Source organism: Ochotona princeps, chromosome 18 (assembly GCF_030435755.1).
Source record: "Ochotona princeps isolate mOchPri1 chromosome 18, mOchPri1.hap1, whole genome shotgun sequence".
NCBI classification, from domain to species: Eukaryota; Metazoa; Chordata; class Mammalia; order Lagomorpha; family Ochotonidae; genus Ochotona; species Ochotona princeps.
Genome location: NC_080849.1, coordinates 40967115 through 40992054, shown reverse-complemented (window position 1 = coordinate 40992054; position 24940 = coordinate 40967115). Strand labels below are relative to the sequence as shown.

At 40.1% G+C, this 24940-nt stretch overlaps 1 protein-coding gene across 5 annotated transcripts in view; it reads left to right on the top strand.

The window, feature by feature from the left end:
- The window catches only part of GREB1L (GREB1 like retinoic acid receptor coactivator), a 124106-nt gene that overhangs the window by 29567 nt on the left and 69599 nt on the right, over positions 1-24940 (top strand). For all 5 annotated transcript variants that reach the window (XM_058677093.1, XM_058677092.1, XM_058677094.1 and 2 more), the window contains exons 5-6: positions 3400-3576; positions 6617-6739. In XM_058677093.1, coding sequence (XP_058533076.1) covers positions 3400-3576; positions 6617-6739 — 300 coding nt within the window. The remainder of the gene's footprint in view (positions 1-3399; positions 3577-6616; positions 6740-24940) is intronic.

Genomic DNA, 24940 nt, shown 5'->3' with positions numbered 1-24940 from the left:
CCCCTCGCCGTCAGCTGACCAGGAGAATAACAAGAACTGAAACCTTTGTCCCACCCTCCTTCCTCTATACCTGAATTTCCCAACCCTAACAGAGGTCCAAATGGGTGTTTATCTCTTTCAAGTATGTAAACATTAAAAATAAACCTTCATTTAAAAAATTATTTTTATTGGAAAGGCAGATTTACAGAGAGAAGGAGAGATAGAGAGGAAGATCTTCCATCCACTAGAGTTTACTTCCCAAGTGGCTGCAACAGCTGAAGCTGAGTTAATCAGGAGCCAGGAGTCTCTTCTGGGTCTCTCATGCAAATGCAAGGTCCCAAGGCTTTGGGCCGTCCTCAGCTGCTTTCCCAGGTCACAAGCAGGGAGCTGGAAGGGAAGTGGAGCAGGCAGGATACAAACTGGCATCCGTATGAGATCCCAGTGTGTGCAAGGTGAGGACTTTAGCCACTAGGCTAATGCACCAAGCCCAATGATAAACCAAAAAGATCTATCTTGAGCCACAAAGCTAATGCGAAATGATACGGAACTTTGAAGCTCTGAGTTTCTTCATATTCTTACTTTTCAACTCAGAAATTAGAGAAAAGTATAATAAAACAATAACTCATTGTTTATTCTAATCCTCACACTCATCTTTTCTGAACTTATCACATAGTCCTCATTTTTCTTTCTTTTTTTTGAAATATTTATTTATTTTTATTACAAAGTCAGATATACAGAGAGGAAGATCTTCCGTCCAATGATCCACTCCCCAAGTGAGCCACAACGGCCAGAGCTGTGCCAATCCGAAGCCAGGAACCAGGAACCTCTTCCGGGTCCCCCACGCGGGTGCAGGGTCCCAAAGCTTTGGGCCATCCTCGACTGCTTTCCCAGGCCACAAGCAGGGAGCTGGATGGGAAGTGGAGCTGCCGGGATTAGAACCGGCGCCCATGTGGGATCCTGGCGCGTTCAAGGCAAGGACTTTAGCTGCTAGGCCACGCTGCCAGGCTTCAGTCCTCATTTTTCAACATTGATTTTGATTATTTCAATCAAATGGTTCTGATAGCGTTTGCTGTGTTGTTGAAGTCCATCTGCCTCTCCTCCAGGAAAGATGGCCATGCAGCAGGATATGAGTCCAATGAAGAAGGCAGGGGCCTTGCTTCCTTCAGTGCCAAGAGCCTGGTACCTGGTTGAGTGCCCAGCACATGGTGCAGTACATGTATTTGTGGCATAGATTGAAAGATGGTTGGACAGCTAATGCTCTGATTGGCTTTAGGAACCTGGGGAAGTGGCAGATCTTTTCTTTTTAAACTTTTACTTATTGATTTGAAAGTCAGAGTTAGAGAGAAGGGAGAGACCCTGCTTCTGTAGGTCCATTCCATAGACCAGTACAATGGCGAGGGATGGATCCTACTGAGAACAGGAGCCAGGAGCCCCATCCAGGTCCCCCACATGGGTGGCAGGGGCCCATGCACTTGTACCAGACTCTGCTGCCTTTCCCAGTCTGTGGGCATGGGGAGGAATCAGATCTTGACAACTATTTGGCCTTACAGATTCAAAAATATCAACTAGATAGCCAAATTCTCTCAGACATAATGCGTCACTGAATATATTTAAGTCATTCATAAAATTATGCCAAATTTATATTTCTTTTTCTTTTTTTAAAAAAGATTTGTTTATTTTTATTGGAAAAGCAGACATACAGAGAGAAGGAGAGGCAGAGAGGAAGATCCTCCCTCCAATGGTTCAGTTCCCAAGTGGCCGCAATAGCTGGAGCTGAGCTGATCCGAAGCCAGAAGCCAGGAGCTCCTCCGGGTCTCCCACACGGGTGCAGGGTCCCAAAGCCTTGGGCTGTCCTCGACTGCTTTCCCAGGCCACAAGCAGGGAGCTGGATGGGAAGTGGGGCTGCCGGGACTAGAACTGGTGCCCATATGAGACCCCGGGGCGTTCAAGGCGAGAACTTTAACCACTAAGCTATCGTGCCAGGTCCCAATGTTTATATTTCTATAAAGCAACACCAAAATGTTAATTTTGTGGTTTTGACCAGATATTATGGTTGTCTCTTGTTCAGGACTGTTTCTGCATTGTTCAGGAAAACATTTGATATATACTGTCAGGTTCTCAATCGATTGATGAGTAAATAGTAATTCATTGGCGTGCTCATTTATAAGTATGTGGAAATTTTTGTCCGCCTCCTGTAATTAGGCAAGCTGTTCTGTCTTTGGCCTTTGGATTCCTTCGCCTTTCTCCTTATGTATCTTATCTGCTTATGTAATAGTTGAAAAGAGTGTGTTATTTCCTCAGTAAATTTGTTTTCCATTGATTGTCTTCTATGGGGAATGTCCTTTCTTGTTTACAGCTCTTGCTCTGTTCACCCGAGGTCCTTGTTGGACATAATTTACTCTTTGCTGTCTTTTGCTTTGTGTTTTAAGATGGACTGAAAGTTGATTTTCAGTAAACCAAAGCCTGCCTTCTTATCCTCCCAGCCTTCATTTCTTTTTTCCTTCCACATCCCCTGCTTTGATCAGGTCACTTGACCTTTGATCAGTCTGAGCGAGGAAGTGTGTAGATATTAGACCTCAGGAATAAGCTAGTTTGAGAAACAGAGGTCTAATAAAGAGGAAATGGGCATGCTGTGGAACTAGTGTTAGAAAGTACAGCTAGATCTCCTGGCACCTTAAAGTTGACAGTCTCCTACACTGGCATTTCTCTGTTCCTGCGTTCAGACTTTGATCTCCTATCTGCAAGCCAACCCCTTTTCACAGTTCTTTGTTTATCCTCTTGAAATGCAGGGTCTGATACCATCTGACTGCCTTTTTGATTTTACTTAACATTCTCAAGAGAGAGATTCTGATTGTCCCAGATTGATCTGGATGTTGGTCCACCGTCTTATCAGCTGTAGCTATGGAAACATGAGTGATGAGTTGGGTGGAGAATCAGGACTAAGACCAGCAGGTTCTGGGAGAAGAATGGGGGGGTTAGAGGGTGGAATAATGGACATCTCCAGGACTAAGCTTATTATTATATGTACTGTGTGGATTCTGTCCCATGATAGTATCTAGTCTATTTCCTTAATCATCATTCTTTTAAAACAACATTTAATGATACCCTTTTTTTAAAAAAAGGACATTTTAAATGTATTTTTATATTTTCACATTTTATTGATATTCAATTTTGATGAGTTCTTCCATGCAAGTATTTACCAAGTCTGACCCTACTTACCTTCCATGAACAAATGAGTTCTTGTATGTTCATGGTGGAAAGACTGGGGTGTTCCTGTTCCCCAGTCCCCCTGCCCTATAAATCCTTTCCTTGAAATTGAAACATGATTGCGTAGGAAGATGTGACTATTTGTATACTTTTTGCACATGAAAGTGTTCTGTTGACTTAAAAGACTATTAGTAACTTTGTTCCTCATTTCAGGGTTTTCTGGAAACTGTATAGGCTGTGGAGAACGAGGATTTCGGTATTTCACGGAATTTTCCAACCACATTAACTTGAAGCTCACCACGCAGCCAAAGAAGCAGAAGCACTTAAAGTACTACCTAGTTAGAAGCTCCCAGGGTGTACTCTCAAAAGGACCTCTTATCTGCTGGAAAGGTAGTCAACCTCCAGGAGGGTGAGGGGAGGGACCGGAGATTCTGTGATTGTGAAAAGTGACCCATTCAGGGTTCAAGGTTCAGGTGTGACGTAAATAAATATCTCAAACTTAGAAGACTGTGCAAAAATTCAAACCCGTCTGGTAGGTTATTTGGTTCACTTTTTGTTTTAAGATTTACTTTATTGATTTGAAAGGCAGAGTGAGAGAGAGAGAGAGAGAGAGAGAGAGAGAGAGAGAGAGAGAGAGAGAGAATGAATTAGAATGAATCAGAGAATGAATGTTTCTCTACTTGGTCCATTCCCAGTTGGCTGCAACAACTATGGTGGGCCAGGCCAAAGCAAGGAGCCTAGATCTTCTTCCAAGTCTCCTATATGGGGGTAAGGGACAGGGACTCAAGCCGTTGGACCATCCTCTGTTGTTTTCCAGGCACTTTAGTGGGAGCTAGATCCGATGTGGAGCAGCTGGGACTCAAACCAGTACCCATATGGGATGCTGATGCTACAGACAGTGGTTTGATATGCTACACCACAGTAGCAGCCTCAACACTCCTTATTTTTTTTAAAGTATTTATTTTAATTTTTTATTTTTATTTAAAAGCTACAAAGAGACAGAAAGATCTCCAACCTGCTGCTTTACTCTCCAAATGTCCACAACAGCAAGGTCTGGGCTATACTGAAGTTGTGAGCCTGGAAGGAAGTTCATCAAGGCTTTCCATGTGGGCAATAGGAGCCTAGGTGCCTCCAGGGTGTGCCTCCAGGGCGTGCATTAGCTGGAAGCTAGATCAGGCATTGTGATATGGGATGGAGATGTTCTAAGGGGGGACTTTGCTGCTATGGCAACACCTGCACCCTCTCCTTTCTGTTTTTAGCAGACTATTAAGGTTGGGGAAATTACATGTGTCTCTCCATGTGTCTTGAAAGAAAATGGACACTTCCTAATCTCTCTATCAGTTACCAGAGGACCTCAAAGTATTAGTACATTTTGTCAGGAGCCCGAACACTGGGCCCATCTTCCATTGCTTTCCTAGTTGTATTAGCAGGAAGCTGGAATGGAAGTGGAGCAGCAGGGACTCAAACTGACAGTCATATGGAATGCCAGCAACACAGGCAGCAGCTTATCTCACTGCACCACAACACTGGCTGCAGAGGCTTTTTAAAGTTTTTATTTAAACTAGCAGTGCTCAAGTACTTGTGTTTTCCTATTTTGATTAGACATAAGCATGCTTAGAATAGGTAATGCTTTCTTCCTAGTATCTGGGAAAATGTACTAGTAAATTGAAAAAGTTTACATTTTCTTTTTTTAACTGGGAAGGTCTTATTTTTGCAAAGGAGTCTAGCTGGAGGTTCATATCTTGGTGCATTTGACTGGAGGTGCAAATTTTCTATTCATTCTTGTCATCCTTATTTTATTGAGCAGTTTCTTAATGCTGATATTTTTCACCCCCATATAGTAATGTCTTCAATGTTTCTATCTATACACAATTGATGAATCATAGATAACTCTATATGTTAATAAAGTCTAATGAGCTTTCTTCCAGAAAGATTATTTTAATGTCATTAGCCCTAGTACGAGAGTAAAAACTAGAAAGATATCACATCTACATGTTTAGCTTTCATTTTGGCTGCATAAGATAGTTTCAATTTCTCACTGGTTAATGACAATTCACCTTTCTAGTGATGAGCAGCATTGTTTTGGAAGGTCTTGTATTTATAGCAGTTGATAGTTTGGAATTGAAACTGTATATAAATACATGTAAAAACATGATCTCAATATACATACATATTTGCATATTCAGTATATAATGTGGAGATAGGCCAACATGCAATAACTCCTCTCAGAAGGTTGCAGTATAGAAACTTGAGAAAACTGCCTCCACTCTGTGTGTGTGTGTGTGTCTGGTAAATCTAGAAGCTCTCTAAGAGACTCTTTTTAATCAACTTTGATATATATAGCCATTTGTATTTCTTCTCTACATATTATTTTTCAAGTTAATGTTAGTATAATATAGTTTGGTTGGAATTCAACAATCCAACAAGCTGTTTATAGTACGCACTATCTCCCTGAATCAGTGCAGGTACTACTGACATATCAAACCAGAGCCCACTAGTATCAGCCTGCTTAATCTGAAGCTTGGCAGTATGTGATTTGGAATCACCTTGAGCACTGTCTATTTCTTTTAGTAAAAACTAAGAATATTGAAAAATTGGGCCTTTCTAATTTTTGTCTTTTGTTTATACATGTTTGTGTTCTTCCCTGAACATAAATTAAAGTTGAGTAGGAAAGGTTGAAGGCAACCTGGACAAAATCTGAACTGGGCCCGGTATGATAGCCTAATGGCCAAATCCTCACCTTACAACTGCCAGGATCCATATGGGCACCAGTTCGTATCATGGATGCTCCACTTCCCATCCAGCTCCTTGCTTGTTGCCTGGGAAAGCAGTCGAGGATGGCCCAAAGCCTTGGGACCCTGCACCCATGTGTTAGAGCCAAGAGGCTCCTGGCTTCGAATCGGCATAGCTCCAGCCATTGCGGTCACGTGGGGAGTGAACCAGCGGACTGAAGATCTTTCTCTCTGTATCTCTTTTCTCTGTATATCTGCCTTATCAATAGAAAAAAAATCTCTAAAAGAAAATATTGGCTACTATGTACACTTAAAACAGTCCTGGGCAGGAAGAAACTCATGTTTGAAAAGCTTATTGGGTTTTTGTAAGTTATGATCCTTTAGATTCTCTGTTACCCATGATGCTGGCATGATACAATAGTTATGAATGTTTTTCCCTCAGGATCTAGTTTGTAGTGGACAAAGGTCTGGTTATGCTTTGCATTCCAAGCATGACATCAGGACCAAGGAAGTGTTTATTGGCTGGAGTGTCCTGTGGAGTTAGGGTTAGAGGAAGGAGACCTAAGGTAACGAAATTGGCTACCACAGGAGCATCAGTCAACTCCAGGGATTTTATGAATTGTATCCCCATCACTTCTGATGTTAGAGGAATGTCAGGGATTTTTTTTTTTTACAATACAGTTTTTATTCCTTTCCAGAATGTAGAAGCCGACAATCCTCTGCTGTTTGCCACTCCATTAAACCAAATACTTCAGTGTCATCAACTGTGACACCAGAAAATGGAACAACAAACGGATACAAATCAGGATTCACTCAGACAGGTATAAGATATTTTCTTTGGACATTTCAAGCAAACAGGTATCTATTTAGTAAAGCGTTTTTAATGCTTATCATTGACCTATAAAAGGGAGTCTTTTTAAATAAAGGATATTACTAGAGTTAATGTTTAGAATTAGTATTCAGCATTGAGATGGTTCAGTCTGTGAATGACCAAGACTCACGTTTCAGTAGTCTCACCAATGTTAACCATAGAATAGAGAGAATTGACAACTGGTAGGAAATTTACTTGCAGTGTTAGACCTGCTGCCAGAAGAGTCTGACAATGAGCAGCAGGTAGAAATCCAGGCTTCTTAGCAATATGCTCAAGAACACTGAAGCCCTGGGGTAGAGCTCTCATTGAAGTCCACAGTACAATACAAGGGTCCTTCAAAACGTCCGTGGAAAAATGGAATTAAAATCTAAGTTTGTTTTGTTATAAAAACAAAAACTGAAACCTATGTATCATTTTATGTACCATTTGTTTTCCCTGGACTTTCTGAAGACTTTTTAGATAGGTGCTTGCATACCGACTGGGATACAAAGTAAGATCTCAAGGTAGAATTGTGGCTCATAAGGGATGCATCCAGGATTTACTTGCTAGTACGGACTTGGTTACAAATAACCAAATAAAATCTTAATGCCTATAATTTGATTGTTGTATCAAGGCTATATCAGTAGCATAGCCAATCTGACATTGATCAGGTCACCTGCTAGTATAAGGCTTCTAAAAATTCCTCCATTATAGAGTCCCAGCCCAGGGCCTGCAGTCAGGATAGATTCCAGGTGGGACTTAATGGTTCCTGGAGGGCTGTAACTGAAGAAATACCTCCTGATGGTTTTTGAGGAATTTACCCAGAATCAGCCTTAGTTATATCTTAGGTAAGAAGGAAAGTTTTTTTTAAGAAGAATTTTAGGAGTTTTTTTTTTTTAGTTCACTTGTTTTGTGAAGTACTATTTTATCTGAAATATAAAATTCATAGCAAATGAGCTTTGCCAAATCCCATTCCACCACAAATGAAAATGAAGACGGTCTTCATTGACAACTTAGCATACTTCTTTCAGATTTAAGTGACGTTCTCATGAGGTAGTAAATTGCTTTTGCATTTTTTTCCCCAGGATAAAAGTAGTTATTAGCGTATGTTAGGAACAAAAGCAGTGGCAATAAAGCTAACTGGATTTGAAGCACTTCTTGATTTATGCCCACACCCAGCTAAGTCTACCTCATCCTGGATATAAAAATCCAGCCTGTCAGCTGTGTGGGAGAATAGAGACTGTGATCAAAGAGGAGAGACCATTTCTGTTTAGAATAAATGAAAGAACACCGTGTCACTGTGTTTTCAGAAAGGAAAAGAGTTGGCTTTAGCTGTTAGCATTGGAAGTTTGATCTTCAGTTGGCAGTGTTTGCTTCTGGAATATGATTTTGGTAATTTAATTGATTCCATGATATATTTTCTTCCTGTATTAACAGGAGCAAGACATGTGTTTTTTAAAATAACAATATGAAAAATTAATATTTACTTCATTCCAACAGACACTTGCCAAGTGTTTATTATGTTCTAAAAGCCTTATCTGCTACTGTAAAGCAGGGCTGCAGTACTTGACTGATGACCATAGTGATTAAAGATCGCTCATAAAGGATATTAGAGAAATGCAAAACATGCTAATTCTCCTAAGAGGGGAAAATGGATACACACAGAAACACAAACAAAAAAGGGCTGGTCAAAAAATTCACAGAACACACATTTTGGTGTAAAAAATATGTTGAAATATGCATTTATCTTTTTCATAATATCCATTTCTACCAAATTTTTGAAAACCCTCGAACAGCCAGTTGTGCTTGAAAATAATGAAAAGATAATTCACTGTTAACCAGCAGTAATGTAATTTTGATTGTATCCGAAAAAGTATCATGAAACTAAACTTTGCTCTGAAAGAGATGAAGATGGATGCTTTAGCAAAGTGTCGCTCAGTGCGACCGTGAGAAAAGAGGTGAGGGAAGAAACTGGCCAAGTCTTCCAACGTTCCTTTCCGTCCCTTGTTGAGGGTAAAAGAGCTAATTGGACCATGAAATTAGTTACCAACAATTATAGGTATAATCCCGAGAATTCATTAGAAGACAGTACCTTTATAAATGAGTCTTTGCATCTAAAACTTTCTTGTTGGTGAGCTATGTGTATAGATTGTTCAACAATGATTTCTTCTGGCACATGTTGACCATCATAGGCTGCAAGAATTTTGTGTTGGCCTTAGAATATCCTTGAAAGCATTAGGTTCTACAGCATTTCCTTACTGATGGATTGATAGTCACCTTTCAATGATTTTCTTCTTAATCCTAATCCAGTTACTGCCTGTAGGGGTTTTTTTTTTTGCCTGAGATGTGGGTCCGTTTACCACATAGCATTTGAAGAAGGAATTAATCTATTTTTATACAACTTCATCTTGAGTTCTACTTGTCAAGCTCTGGATGTTCTGTTTGAGCTGCCTTGCCCTTTGTCCTCTACATATTTTCTCATAATATTTTAATGTACTTGGTCATTCAAATTTTAGTCAGCAGTTCCAATGAAATATTTTTACCAAAGGAAGTTACATCTTTACCAACCTACATTACACATGTATTACAGCCCTCTGCCCCACCACAACACACACATACAAACACTCACACACACACACACACACACACACACACATATTTATTTAACCAGGAGAATTCAAGAATAAGTGAATAACAAGTATTGGCCCAACACAAGATCTTGGAAATGTTCATACTTTCTTCTAAAGCAGAGATGGGAGTTGGGTGATACAGGGGCTGTTAAGGCCTACAGAATCACTTGATTTGGCCGTGTGAAGATAACCATAGGCAGAACTCAAAATTCAATAAATCTGTATATATAGCAGGTTAGTTTTTAAGTTGATAGTTTGTATGGCCCACAAATGATCTTATAAATACCCAGTGGCCCTCAGCAGAATATAAGACTCCACCCCCCCAAAAAAGCTTTATTATTGTAACTTCTGCAGTTAAATCTATATGATGTGACATGAGCCTTCAATTCATCTTCTTGAATATGGACATCCAGGTAGCCCAGCAACTTATTGAATAGACCAGTTGAACTTGCCAAAATATCTGTTAACTAAAGATTTTTTCCAGAAAAGCTGAAAACAGACCTCATCAAAATTCAAAACTTTATACTTCAAAAGATACTGTAAAGAAAATGAAATGACAAAAAGCTGGGAAAATATTTGTAAGAATTTTTTTTTAAGATTTATTTTATTTTTATGGGAAAGACAGACTTATAGAGAGAAAGATATACAGAAAAAAAGGTCTTCTGTCTGCTGATTGACTCCTCAAGTGGCCACCACAGCCGGAGCTGAGCTCGTCCAAAACAGGAGCCAGGAGCTTCCCCCAGGTCTCCCACATGGGTACAGGGTCCCAAGGCTTTGGGACATCCTGGATTGCTTTCCCAGGCCACAAGCAGGGCAACTAGGACTCGAACTGGTACCCATATGGGATCCCGGTGTGTGCAAGGTGAGGACTTAAGCTGCTAGGCTACTGCATTGAGTGAACCCAAATGTTTGTAAAATTTCTAATAAATGCCTTACTAGCCGGCATTTATCCCTGAAAAAAACAAAAATGTCTTACAATTCAGTAAGATAGCAAGTAATTGGAAGTACAAGGATTTGGAATGAACATTTCATCAGAAAATAAGTACAAATGTCTAATTGTTACATGAAAAAAATGGTGTACATCATTAGTTATTAGGAAAACAGCACATTGCATCTACTGAAATGTCTATATTGAAAAAATACAGCAATGATTGTGTATGCATTTGGGGAAATTAGACACTTCGTGTATTATGAATAGGAATGTACTGGTGAAATATGGTAGCCATTTTGACAGTCTCAAAAACTCCATTTCCAATCCACCTCCCTTTTAATGTGCCTGGAAAAGCAGCAGGGGGTGGGTCCAAGTTCTTGGACCCCTGAATTAACGTGGGAGTCCCGACAGAAGCTCCTAGCTCCCAGCTTTGAACCAGCCCAGTTCTTTGGCAGTCATGGTCATTTGGAGAGTGGCCAGTGCATGGAAGACTTTTTTTTCTTGCTTCCTCTCTCTCTCTGTAACTTTGCCTTTCAAACAAATACAATACAACTAAATAAAAAAGAATTATTGTAAAGCTACAGTAACCAAAACAACATTGTGCTGGCACAAAGATGCATAATATTCTGTTCAGTGGAGCAGAATGGGAAGTCTAGAAATAAAAACAGCATACACTTCACTTTTTAACAAAGGCACAAAAACAACGCAGTGAAGAATGGATAGCCTGTTCAACAAAAGAACCTGAAAGAATTGGATGTCCACATGTGAAAGTATAAAACTTTAATCTTTACCTGTACCACACACAAAAATCAAATGTGTCATAGTTATAAATGTAAAACCTAAAACTATAGAACTTCCAAAGAAAACATAAAAAAAAAATAGTTGTGACCTGAGCTAGGCAAAGACTTCACAGTAATATTACCAAAAAGACAATCCATAGAAGGTCAGATTGCTAAATAAGATTTTGTTAACCTAAAAACTTTTCCTCAGAAGAGACTAATATGAGAATGGCATGAGAAACCACAGCCTGGGAGAAAATCTTCCCAGAACATACAAAAGAATTTTGTCGAGAATAAGACCCTTAAAGGTTAAAAAAAAAAAAAAATTAGAAACAACCCGATTTTTTTTCAATGGGACAAGTTATAAAGGTAGTGGTCAAGCAACATAAGAAGACATTCAATGCCATTAATCACTAAGAACATATAAATTTAAATAACAATAAAATATCATTACACACTAGAATAACTTGTAAGTACCAAATGCTGATGGGAATACACTTAAAGCAGATGTCTAATACATTGCTGACAACAAAGAATGGTAAAACCACTTTGGGAATGGTGTTTGGCAGCTTCTTAAAAAGCTAAATATATGGGCCAAGCTCAATGGCTCAACTGGCTAATCCTCCATCTGCAAGTGCCAGAATCCTATATGGACACTGGTTTATGTCCTGGTTGCTCCACCTCTGATCCAGCTCCTTGCTTGTGGCCTGGGAAAGAAGCAGAGGATGATCAAAAGACTTAGGACCCTGTACCCATATGGGAGATCCAGAAAAAGCTCCTGGCTCCTGGATTCAGATCTACTCAGCTCTGGCCATCATGGCCATTTGAGGAGTAAACCAGTGGATGGAAGATCTTTCTTCTGTCTCTCCTTCACTCTATAAATCTGCTTTTCCAATAAAAATAAATCTTTTTTTAAAGCCAAATATGCACCTGGCACATGATATTTACCCAAGAAAAAAAGAAATACATGTCCATACAAATCCTGGTACATAATATTTATAGCCGCTAGGGCCCAGTGTAGTAGCCTAGCAGCCAAAGTCCTTACCTTGCACATTCGGAGGTCCCATACGGGCGCCAGTCCGTGTCCCAGTTGCCCTGCTTCCCATCCAGCTCCCTGCTTGTGGCCTGGGAAAGCAGTCGAGGACTGCCCAAAGCTTTGGGACCCTGCACCCGCATGGGAGACCCACAAGAGGATCCAGGCTCCTGACTTTGGGTCAGCTCAGCTCCAGCTGTTGCGGTCACTTGGGGAGTGAATCAGCGGACAGAAGATCTTCCTCTCTGTCTCTCTTCCTCTCTGTATATCTGACTTTCCAATAAAAATAAAATAAATCTTTAGAAAGTGTTTATAGCAGCTTTCTTTACAATAGCCAAAAACAACCTAAATATCCATTGAAAAGTGGATGGGTAAGTAAGTCATTATGTATCCAAACAATGTAATACTAGTCAAAAAACAAACAATAATGGGATTTTGATATTCTTAATTATGTGATGGATGTCAAGATAATCTGATAGGTGAAATAAATCAGACCTAAAAATGTATAATTCTGTATAATTTTTTTCATATGAAGCTGTAGAAAACCTGAAGCCATCTGTTGTGGGAGGAGGGAATAATTATAAAAGTTACAAAAAAACTTGAGGTTAATAAATAGGTTCACTATTTTGAACATGATTGTGGTTTCATGGGTATATGGATACATAAGAACTTACCAAAATGTATACTTTAAATAGGTACAGTTGTTGTCAGTTATAATTTCAATAAGGCTGTTCTTAAATCAGCAGCATAGGAACTGGTTAGGACAATATGTGATTTAATATTTTAAAGGAGGGATATGTTCTTATTGTTACTAAAGATTAATTTGTTACTTATCTATTTGAAAGGCAGAGTGACAGACAGGGAGACACAGAGATCTTTTGTCTTCTGATTTACTTCCCAATTGGCCTAATGGCCAGGTCTGGGCCAGGCCAGAGCCAGGAGCCAGGAACATCATGCAGCTCTCCCACACAGATGGTAGGGGACCCAAGTACTTTGGCCATCTTTTTCTGCCCTCATAGGCACCTTACCAGGAAACTGGATCAGAATCAGAGTAGCTGAGATTCAAACCAGTGTTCTGATAGGGGATGCTGGCATCACAAGTGTTGGCTTAACTCACTACGGCATAATGCTGGGCCTCATGTGTTTATTTTAAAATACTAGTATAATTGAATCAAAAGGAGAATACATGAATAACTAATACAGCCTTAAAGTACAATAATAAAAATATGGTGTTTGTATTAAGGATTATTCTTAATTGTTCTTGAATGTGAAAATAAATGCAATATACTTTACACAGGGAAGAAGCACATCATTGTGTGTGTGTAGTATTTTATATATATATGTATATACATATATGTTTGTGTATGTATATATGTACATTATGTGTGCATATAATACACACATACACATATATACATTAAATATGTAAACTTTAATAAGTCATGTGTGTGTGGTTTTATTTTTTTGAGTGATTGACCGATGGAGCTGTCAGCTGCTGGTTCACTCCTTAGAAACCTGAAATGACTGGGAATGGTCCAGGCTGACATCAGGAACTGGGAAATCAATCCAAGTCTCCCTCTTGGATGGATGGCACTAAAGTACTTGAACCATAAATCGCTTCCTCCCAAAGTGTTCATTAGCAAGAAGCTGGGATCAGGGACGGATTTGGAACCTGAACCCAGCCATCCAAAATGGTGTGTAGAATTCTTAAACTTCAGCTTATCTGTAAGGCTAAATGCCCAGCGATAGAGTCTACATTTTACATGGGCGTCAAATATAAAGTGTGGATCATCTGGAAAATCCTTATTCAGATATAGCAAATCAAAGATTATTGAATGCCTACTGTATATTGAAGATGGTCTTGGTTCCTTTTCAGTACCATTTATATATCATGAAACAGGTCCCGTGGTGGGTTAATGTGAGTATATTTTGGTGCAAAATTTTTTTAAATTAATCTTACTTAGTTGATTGGGGTACAAAGGGTCAAGGGCTACAGGGTGAAAGTGGGTAATACCATTGTTTCCACACTGATATCATTTTTTTCCTGTATCTGGAGTCAGGGGAGAAACGAAGGGTAAAGTTCCACCCAGCCTCCCACCTATCCCAGGTCCCCGATGTGAGGCACGCTCTGAAGGTCCTGCTCAAGCAGTTTTGATGGTTCAACAGTTCTGAATTGTTGCCAATCTCGCCTTTCTAATCACGATGAAACCTATTCAGAATCCACTGGCTGACATAGTCCCTTCATGGTTGGGGTTCTGAGATCGGCAGTTCAGTTGGAGGAATCTCCAAAGAAACTTCATCTGAGATGATCCCAAACCTGGTTCTTGTGTGAATTTGCCAGTACAGGGTCCGACACAGTCCGTCGCCCCAATCAGCTTATGCACATGCTGGTGGTTGCAATTGCTGGGTCAGTTCTGTATCCAGCCCTGTCTTCCACTTGAACCAATAGGTGCTACAGTCCAGCTTGATCCTACCCACTTCATACTCGGTCCTCCCGCAAACCAGTGGGAGCTGCAGCCTAGTTGGGGCAACTCCCCAGAACCCCCACCAGGCCGGCCTCCTACCCTGGTTCCAATGCATGCCAGTATGTACCGCAGGCTTGTTCAGTCTGTCCCAATTCCCATTTAGCTCTCGTACTTGTCTATGGGCATTGAAGTCTAGCTCACCCACTCTAATTTTTGCTTGCACCAACAGGAACAGTCAGTCCAATCTGGCCCTTCCCCAGTCTTGCTCACATGAGGCCCACAGGTGTTGTAGCCCTGCCTGGTCTGGTCTGCCCCCATCCCAACTCCTGCTATCCAGTGGAAGTGGTTGTCCAGCAGGGGAGCCCACATTCCCCTGCCAGCTTTGCCTCCTCCCCACCGGTTCTCACGTGTGCTGTTTGGGCACTGCAACCACATCCAGTACGGCTCACCTCACCTTGGCCTTTCTTAATGTATGTGTTGCGACCGAAACTGGCCTGACCTGCACTCTATGCTGGCGCTCGGATTCGCCAGTGGTTGATGTGAACGGGTTCAGCCTGGTCTGCCCCCCCACCTATGCCATATGTATTTGTGCAGAAATTTAAATCCATGCATATGAAGGGTTTTCAAAAAGTTTGAAGCATCTTTTATTTCAATGGAGCAATGCAAAAATGGATGTGTAATTTCTTCCAAGTCTGTAAATCTCAGGAATTGTTCTATCAAGCCCCCACTCATTTATAATTTTGTAGATATCATTGAATTACTCTCATAGAGATTGAACCAGTGCCTGTGTGGCAATGTGTATTTCCACAGAGGTGTACAAAGGTTATTATTGAACTAGCCTTAACTCTATATGTCAGTCTAACATGAAAATATAGTATCTGTGGCTTTAGTTTGCATGTCTCTTACTGACATTGAGCATCTTTGCATTTTATAAATTTTATAAAATTTATAAAAAGAATTTATAAAATTTTATAAAAGTTAAGTTTGCATTCTTTACCCTTTAGTTATGGAATTGTTGGTTGACATAGTATAAAGTGTTCTAGGAAGGACATGGGTGCAGGTTGTTCATTTGGAAGTGATCCCTGAAAGCAAGGGTATGTTTTCTGCGTGGTTGCCGAAACCCAGAAAGGCTTAAATACATCAAGTCCTCTAAGTATACAAAATGCCTCTCAGGATTATCCTAAAGAACATGATGCAACAAAATGACCCAGAACCATCACAGTTCCTTGGGCTTCTTAGCCATACACAAGGTGAAGAGAATTTGGTGGCCTTTGAAAAGGATTTGAAGCAAAATGCTGAAAGAAATTAGATGTGAGCTTGAGATAGATAGGATGCTGTCCCCAGGAGTCTAAGTTTCTGCAGAATTGGGCTCTGGAGCTCCCAATGAAATCAGAAGTAGACCTGTTTGGGATCTGGGATGCAGGAACCAAATGGATACCACAGGAATCTATTTTCTTAATAGTTGCTGTTAACAGGGGTGCAAAACTCTTTTTGGATATTAGTTACAATTATTCTCCCTGGTTGATGATTTTGCTTGCAGTATTTTCAAATAACAGCATGGATCAACCACAGTTATTTATCCCGTTATCAGATGATGAACCTTTGGTTGTTTATCCAACATTTGGTTGGGGAAAGTGTTTGAATAATGAGCATTAACATATAGGTTTTTGCGCACATAGGTTTCCATTCACATTTCTCTTATTTCATACCTAGAAATGGAATTGCTGGGTCATATGGTAACTATATATATAAAATCATTTGAAGATCTCTTTTCCAAAGTGGATGAACCATTTTGTTCTTCCACAAGCAGTATATGAGAATTCTAGTTTCCCCATATTCATGTCAACATTTGTTATTATCCATATTGTCAGTTATACTCAGCCTAGGGGATATGAAGCAGTTTCTCATTGTGTATTGGATTTCACTTCTCCAAAGGCTAATGATGTGAAGTATATTTTCATGTGCTTTTTGGCCATTTGTGGATTTTTAAAATAAATTTCTCTATAAATCATTTGTCCATTTTTCAATTGAGTTATTTTTTATTACTGATTTATAAAAGTTTTTTAAATATATATTCTGGTTTTAAGTCCCTGATAGATGCATGATTTTAAGCATCTTCTATTTTGTGGATTGTAGTTTTAAGATTGGTTGATTTGAAAGTCAAACTTACAGAGAGACAGAGATCTTCTATCTGTGGTTCACCTTACAAATGGCTACAATGGCCAAGGTTGGGCTAGGCCAAAACCAGGAGCAGGAAACTTAATTTTGGTCTCCCACATGGGTGTAGGGGCCCAAGATCTCTATGATCGTGGTTTACTCAATAGATTTTTAGATGTGGCATCAAATACATACACAACAAAAGAAAGTATAAATGAATTTGACCTCATCACAACATAAAAATCCTTTGCTTCAAAGGACACCATTAAGGCACTGGTGCTGCGGTACAGGGGATTAAGCTGCTGTCTATAGCTCTAGAATCCCATATGGACAATGGTTTGAATCCAGTTGCTCCACTTCCAATCTGGCTCCCTGTTAATGTTCTGCTGCTTTCTCAGATACATTAACAGGCAGCTGAATGCCCAGTGCAATGGCTCAGTGGTTAAATCCTCACCTTAACATGTGCCATGATCCCGTATGAGCACCTGTTTGTGCTCTGGCTGCTCCATTTCCCACTCAGTTCCCTGCTTGTGGCCTGGGAAAGCAGGGGAGGATGGCCCAAAGCCTTGGGACCCTGCACCCATGTGGGAGACCTGCACTCACACGGGAAGAAGCTCCTTGCCTCCTGGCTTCAAATTGACTCAGCTCTGGCTGTTGTGACCACTTGGGGAGTGAACCAGCAGCTAGAAGATCTTTCTCTATGTCTCTCCTTCTCTCTGTAAACCCAACTTTCTAGTTAAAATAATAATAATAATAATAATAATAATAATAATAATAAAAACTAGGGAGCTAGATTGGAAGTGGAGCAGCTGGCATTTGTTTCTGGATTTTCAGTGCTTTTCATTGATCTGTATGTATGTTCTATGGCAGGACTACACTGAGTAATTATTGTTCCAAATGGGCAATAAGTCCTCCAGCTTACTTTAAGTTTTCATGATAGTTTTGACTATTCTAGGCCCCTTACATCTATACATGTAATTTAAGTTTGATTGTAAATTTTTGGGAAGAATTTAGCTTTTGATGCAGGTTGCCATGGATTTTTAGAACAACTTGGGTAGTGTGGACATCTTAACAATACTAAATCTTCTAATCCATGAGCTTGCCGGGGAGAGAAGAGGGAGGTCTTTCCATTTATTTTCTTTCTTTTTTTTTTTTTTAAGATTTATTTATTTTTATTGCAAAGTCAGATATACAAAGAGGAGGAGGAGAAACAGAGAGAAAGATCTCTTGTCCGATGATTCACTCCCCAAGTGGCTGCAACAGCCTGTGCTGCACTGATCCGAAGCCAGGAGCCAGGAAATTCCTCCAGGTCTCCCACGCGGTGAATTCAAGGCGAGGACTTTAGCTGCCAGGCCACAGCGCCGGGCCCTTTCCATTTATTTTCAAGTGTTTTTTAGTTTATAGTAATGTTTTGTAGTTCCATAGTATTTTAGGCTTCTTTTGCTCAGTAAATTCTTAGTTATAACTTGATATTATTATGAAAAATTTCTTAATTTTATTAAGTTTTAAAAATTTTGTTTATTTAAAAAGCAGAGAGAGAGAGTGCACATTTCCATCTGCTTGTTGCTTTACTAAATGGTTTCAACACCTGGGCCAGATTGGAACCAGAAGCCAGGAACTTCATCTGGTCTCCCACATGGGTGGCAGGAGCTCAGGTGTTTGACCCATCCTCTACTACTTCCCTGGTGTACTAGCAGGGAACTGGATCAGAAGTGGGGGGGCTGGGATGTGAACCGGTCTTCTGATACGGGATGCAAGTACCCAAAGCTTTGGCTTTACCTGTGATACCACAGGCTTAATTTTTTTTTTTTTAGCTATTCAAAATACTATTTCTGTATATTCTGGGACTCTGGTGAACTTGTTACCTCTAGAAGTTTTCTAGTGGCTTCCTTAGGATCTCTTACATAGACTCATGCTATCTGCAAAAATATACAGCTTACTTCTGCCTTTCTACCTGGGTAATTTTATTTTCCTTCCTAATTACCTAAATATCACCTCCCATACAATGTTAAGTAGAAGTGGCAAGCAAGTATATGCTCGGCTTTAGTCCAGATCATAATTTGATCGTATGGTGAAGCATATAATCCTTTATGATTATGAAGAATGTTAGCAGTGCGTTTTTAGGAGATGCCTTTTATCAAGTTAAGTTCCTTTCTCTTACTAGTTAGTTTTTTCGCCATGACGTGAAATATCATTGAATTCTGTCAAACTACTTTTCTGTGTCTGTTGAGATGGGCTTTGGGATCTTAATCTTTATTTTATGATGAAAGTGTATTACACTGTTAGGTTTTTGTATGTTGAACAAACCTTCATACCTGCTATATTAGTAAGTCCCACTTGGGTATGGTATATTACCCTTTCTAGCTGAGATGAATTCTGTGTTGCCAGCATTTTATTAAGCATTTTATGTCTATATTTATTAATTGCAGAAACTATATTCAGTAGCTTGCCTATTCTTTATTTGTCTTCATCTGGTTTTGATATCAGAGTAATATTGGCTTAACAGGATGAGTTAGGAAATATTCTCTGTTGTTCTTTTTGTGGGAAGAGTTTGTGAAGGAATGATATTACTACTTTAAATATTGGTAGACATCAGTAATGCAACATTCTGAGCTTTTACTTTTCTTTGTAAATGTGAGGTGTTTTTGTTATTGTCTGTTTTTTTTTTTTTTTTTTTTTTTTTTTTTTACTAATTCAGTCTCTTTACGTATGAGAGCTCTATTCAAACTTTCTCCCTTTTTTTGTTCTAGAAGTTTGTCCAGTTACATCCTAATTGTTTAGTTGGAGTAGTCTAATTTGGTGGCTGTATTGGTTTTCTGTCATAGCAAAATACTGAACACGTGGTGGTTGCAACGACAGAATCTACGTTCTCGCAATTGCAGAGGTTGGAAGCTCTAAGTCGGTGTGTTCACAGGGCAGTTTTCTTGCAGAGAAGGGCCTTTCACCTTGACGCACAGATGGCTGTGTTCTCGTGTCCTCCCTTGGCTTTCCCACGGATGTGCGCTTCCCTAGTGTCCCTTCCTTTCCTTGTAATAACAGCAGTCCTAGAGGACTATGGCCTACCCTGTGACCTTATTTAACCTCAGTTATTTTTTCAATGTCCCTATCTCTAAATGCAGTCAGATTCTGAAGCATAGAGTTAAGGCTTCAGCAATTGAATTTTAGGAAGACAAAGTTCAGCCTGTAGCAGTGGCATGCACTTATTTACAGCATTTACTATATTTTGCTTTTTTCTTTAAGATTGCTACTGGGATGGGCCCAGCGGTGTGGCCTAGTGACTAAAGTCCTCGCCTTGAACGCGCCAAAATCCCATGTGGGCGCCGGTTCTAATCTGGCAGCTCCACTTCCCATCCAGCTCCCTGCTTGTGGCCTGGGAAAGCAGTCGAAGATGGCCCAATGCTTTGGGACCCTGCACCCATGTGGGAGACCTGGAAGAGGTTCCTGGTTCCCGGCTTTGGATCGGCCGTTGCGCTCACTTGGGGAGTGAATCATTGGACGGAAGATCTTCCTCTCTGTCTCTCCCTCTCTATATATCTGACTTTGTAATGGAAATAAGTAAATCTTAAAAAAAAAAAAAGATTGCTACTGGGGCCCTTCCTCCATTCCTGTTTTTAGTAATTTGTATCTCCTTTTTTTCTTTTTCTAACCAAAGATTTGTCAGTGTGATTGATCCATTTGTGAAATAAGCATCTGGTTCTTACTTCCTACCATTTCTGTATTATGTAATTCATGCATTTCTACTCTAGAACTTATTTTTTTCTTCTGTTTACTTTGGGTTTAGTTTGCTGTTCTCCTTCTTGTTTCTTTCTTCTTTTTAAAAAGATTTATTTATTTTTATTGGAGAGTCAGACATACAGAGAAGGGGAGAAATACAGAGGAAGATCTGTCTGCTGATTTACTTCCCAAAATGTACTCAACAACTAGAATTTAGCCGATTAGAAGCCAGGAGTCAGGAATTTCTTCCAGGCATCCCACGCAGGCACAGGGTCCCTAGGGATTGGGCCATCTTTGACTGCTTTCCCAGACCACAAGCAGGGAGATGGATGGGAAGCAAGGCCACTGGGACACAAACCAGTGCCCGTGCTGGGTCCTGGTGTGTGCAAAGCAAGGACTTCAGCCACTAGGCTCCCGTGCCGGGCCATCTTTCTGCTTTCTTTCTTTCTTTTTAAAGATTTTTAAAATTTATTTTTATTGCAAAGTCAGATATACAGAGAGGAAGAGAGACAGAGATGATTCACTCCCCAAGTGAGCACAATGGTCGATGCTGTGCTGATCCGAAGCCAGGAGCCAGGAACTTTCCTCCAGGTCTCCCATGTGGGTGCAGGATCCCAAGGCTTTGGGCCATCATCAGCTGCTATCCCATGCCCCAGGCAGGGAGCTGGATGGGAGGTGGGGCTGCTGGGATTAGAACCGGCGCCCATATGAGATTCCGGCGGGTTCAAGAGGAGGACTTTAGCTTCTAGGCCACTGTGCTGGGCCCTCTTTCTTCTTTCTTAAGGCTATTGATGTAAATCTTTCTTTCTCTTTTTCATGCATGTGGTTGCAGCCATATATTTCTAGGCGTTTCATTAGTGACATCCCATATCTGATTTCCCTTATGATTTCTTTGATCCAGTGGTAATTTAGGAGTGTGTTAATTTCCATGTGTTTGTGAATTTCTTGAGTTTCTTTCTGTTATTGATTACTCATTGCATTCTGTTGAGGTCAAATATTTTGTCTAATTTCAGTTCTTTGATGTTTACTGATGTTTGTTTTATGGACAAACATAGGGCCTGTTCTATGGAATGTTTCCTGTGCACTAGTAAGCAACATGCATTCTTTTTTTTCTTTTTTTTTTTAATTTATTCATTAGTTACATTGTATTATGTGACACAGTTTCATAGGTACTGGGATTCTCCCCACCCCTCCCCAAACCCTCCCCACATGGTGGATTCCTCCACCTTGAGCAACATGTATTCTTAAAAGTGGGGGGTTTATTTATTTTTATTGGAAAGGCAGGTATACAGAGAGAAAGAGAGACAGAGAGGAAGATCTTCCTTCTGCTGGTTCACTCCTCAAGCAACTGCAACACCCAGAGCTGAGCTGATCTGAAGCCAGGAGCATCTTCCTGGTCTCCTGTGCAGATGCAGGTCCAAAGGCTTTGGGTCATCCTCAACTGCTTCACAGGCCACAGGCAGGGAGCTGGATGGGAACAGCCAGGATTAGAACCAGCACTCATATGGGATCCCAGTGCATACAAGGCAAGGACCTTAGCCACTAAGCTAATGCTCCAGGCTCCTATGTATCCTTCTTTTATTGAGGGAATGTTGTATTAATATCAACTTGATCTAACTGGTTTATGTGAGTTTATAAAGAATTCTATTTTGTTGTTGATATTCTCCCTGTTGTCTATACATTACAAAAATTGAGTGTTGAGATCCCAACTATTGCTTTTAAATGAACACTTCTCCCTTAAATTCTATCACCTTTTGCTTCCTGTATTTGAGACTCTTTTGTTAGGTACATGTATATTTATTTCTTCCTGGTGGACCTTTTTATCATTATAAAAATGTCTTTTTCTGTAGCATTAATTTTTGCTTTGATGTCAACTTTTTAAAAAGGGTTTATGTATTTATTTGAAAGATAGATTTTTCATCTATCATTTTTATTTTTATATTTTCACTTTTAAAGTTTATGTCTTTGGCCTGTATGACTTTATTTGGTAGTTAGTTTAAGCTGTGAATGCAACTTGAGACCTAACTATCTCAACACCATTTTTATTTATTTATTTATTTTACTTATTTTTATTGCAAAGTCAGATGATTCGGCTGGTGCTGTGCTGATCTGAAGCCACGAGCCAGGAACTGCCTCCAGGTCTCCCACATGGGTGTAGGATCCCAAGGCTTTGGGCCATTCTCTACTGCTTTCCCAAGCCACAGGCAGGGAGCTGGATGGGAAGTGGAACTGCCGGGATTAGAACCGGCGCCCATATGGGATCCTGGCACATTCAAGGCAAGGACTTTAGCCACTAGGCCACGACGCCGGGCCCCTATGATATGGTTTTGTAGGTATAGGAATTCATCGCTCCCTGTTTTCCTTCCTTCCCCACTCTCATACCAGCCATTTCTCCCCATATTATCACAATAGTATAGACCTTTAGTACAAGTTTTAAGCTTAACTGTCTGATATTTAAATGTATCATGACATGATAAGTACAGGAGAAGGTAGAAAACAGAATCATAATGTAGAGGTATATTTATAAGTTTCATTGGGAGTCCTATTTTTATTCTGAAGTAGAGACCTACTGATTAGTACCTTTGCTTCCTGGCGTGCTAGTCTCCCTTGCACCGTTCATTATATGTGCGTGTGTGCTTACATGCCTATATATGTATATATGTACATAAATATATACATACACGTGTGTATATATGTACAAATGCATGTGTATATATGTATATATAGTACTTTGCATATCGACTATCTTTTATCAGAGAAAACATCTTTTGGACTGGCTTACTTAGCATAATGGTTTCCAACTGAGACCATTTTTCAACACCAATTATTGAATGGCATAACCACATTCCTAATTAGAGGTGTCATCTTTATCTTATATTAAATTTTCATGTTTATTTGCATCTTTTTAAAAATAATAAATGATGTGGTTGATTTATGGCAGAGAGACAGCTAAGTGTGAGTGTGAGTGAGTGTGTGTGTGTGTGAGTGTGTGTGAGTGTGTGTGTGTGAGAGTGTGAGTGTGAGTGTGTGTGAGTGTGTGAGTGTGTGTGTGTGTGTGTGCACACGTGTGCACTCTTCTCTAGCAGTTCTTTCCCCATTTGGCACAGTCCAGGCCCAGGGCTGAAGCAAGGGGCCAGATACTCCACCTTGGTGTCTAACGTGGGTGGCAGGAGCTTGAGTCATGACTACTTCTTCCCAGGATGTGTTAGTAGGGAGCTGGAGTTGAGAGTTAAAACCAAATATCTAACCCATCCCCACCAACAAAATATGAGCATCCTAACCAGCATCTTACCTTCCAGGCTAAACGCTTAATGCTTGCATCTCTGTCTTTTCTGTTCCGTTCTTCTGTTTGTCTGATAGTAGACCCAGACACTAGGGTTTTATTCACTGAAGTTTTATGACATATTTTACTGTATCATTTTGTAACTTGTTCTCATTTTTTTTAAAGCATGCTTTTTTTTTTTTTTTTTTTTTTTTTACTTTTATTTGAAAAGCAGAGTTCTAAAGTAAAAGAGAGACGAGAGAAATCTTCCTTCTGCTGGTTTGTTCCCCAAATGACCACAATGGCCAGAGCTGGGCCTGTCTGAAGCCTGGAGCCAAGAGCTTTTCCAGGCCTCCTACATGGTTGCAGGGACACAAGAACTTGAGCCATCCTCCACTGCTTTCCCAGGCAATAAATAGGGAGAGGATAAAGTGGAGAAACTGGGACAGGAACCAGCACCCATCTGGAATGCTAGCATCAAAGGCAGAGGTTTGGCCCACTACACCAGGGCACCAGCCCTATTTTATCTTATCTTAAGAATGTTTCCTGTGGCAGTGTTGTGGCATCTCAAATTAAACCTCTGCCTGTTGTGCCATTCTCCCACGAAGTCCAGCTGCTCTGTTTTGCAATAGCAGTCCAGCTGTTCCACTTCCATTCCAGCTCCCCACTAATACACCTGGGAAACAATGGAAGATGGCCCAAGTCCTTGAGTCCCTCTATGCGTGTGGAAGACCCAGAAGTTGTTTCTGGATCCTGGCTTCAGCCTGGCCTATCACTGGCCATTGAAAACATTTGGGGAGTGAGCTAGCAGTTAGAAGCCCTTCCTCACTGTCTCTCTCTCTCTCTCTATGACAATGCCTTTCAAATAAATAAAATACTTTTTTAGAGAAAATCATGTTTCTAGTTTTTTGTTGTATGCTTATTTTTTTCATGTCTGTTATATAGTTTGCCTAATTAAAGCACTCCAATAATTCTAATAGTAATTCAGTAATATCTACACTGGATAGTTCTTTTCCTGGGATTGCATGAACTATAAATTTAAATCTTTAAAAATGTATTCATTTGAGAGAGAGAGAGAAGATGGAAACAGGAATGACAAGATTTCCCATTGACTTGTTCACTTCTCAAGTGCCTGCAGTAGCTCGAATTATTATTCTCAGGAATTAGGAATACAGTCTAGTCTATGGCCATACCACCCTTA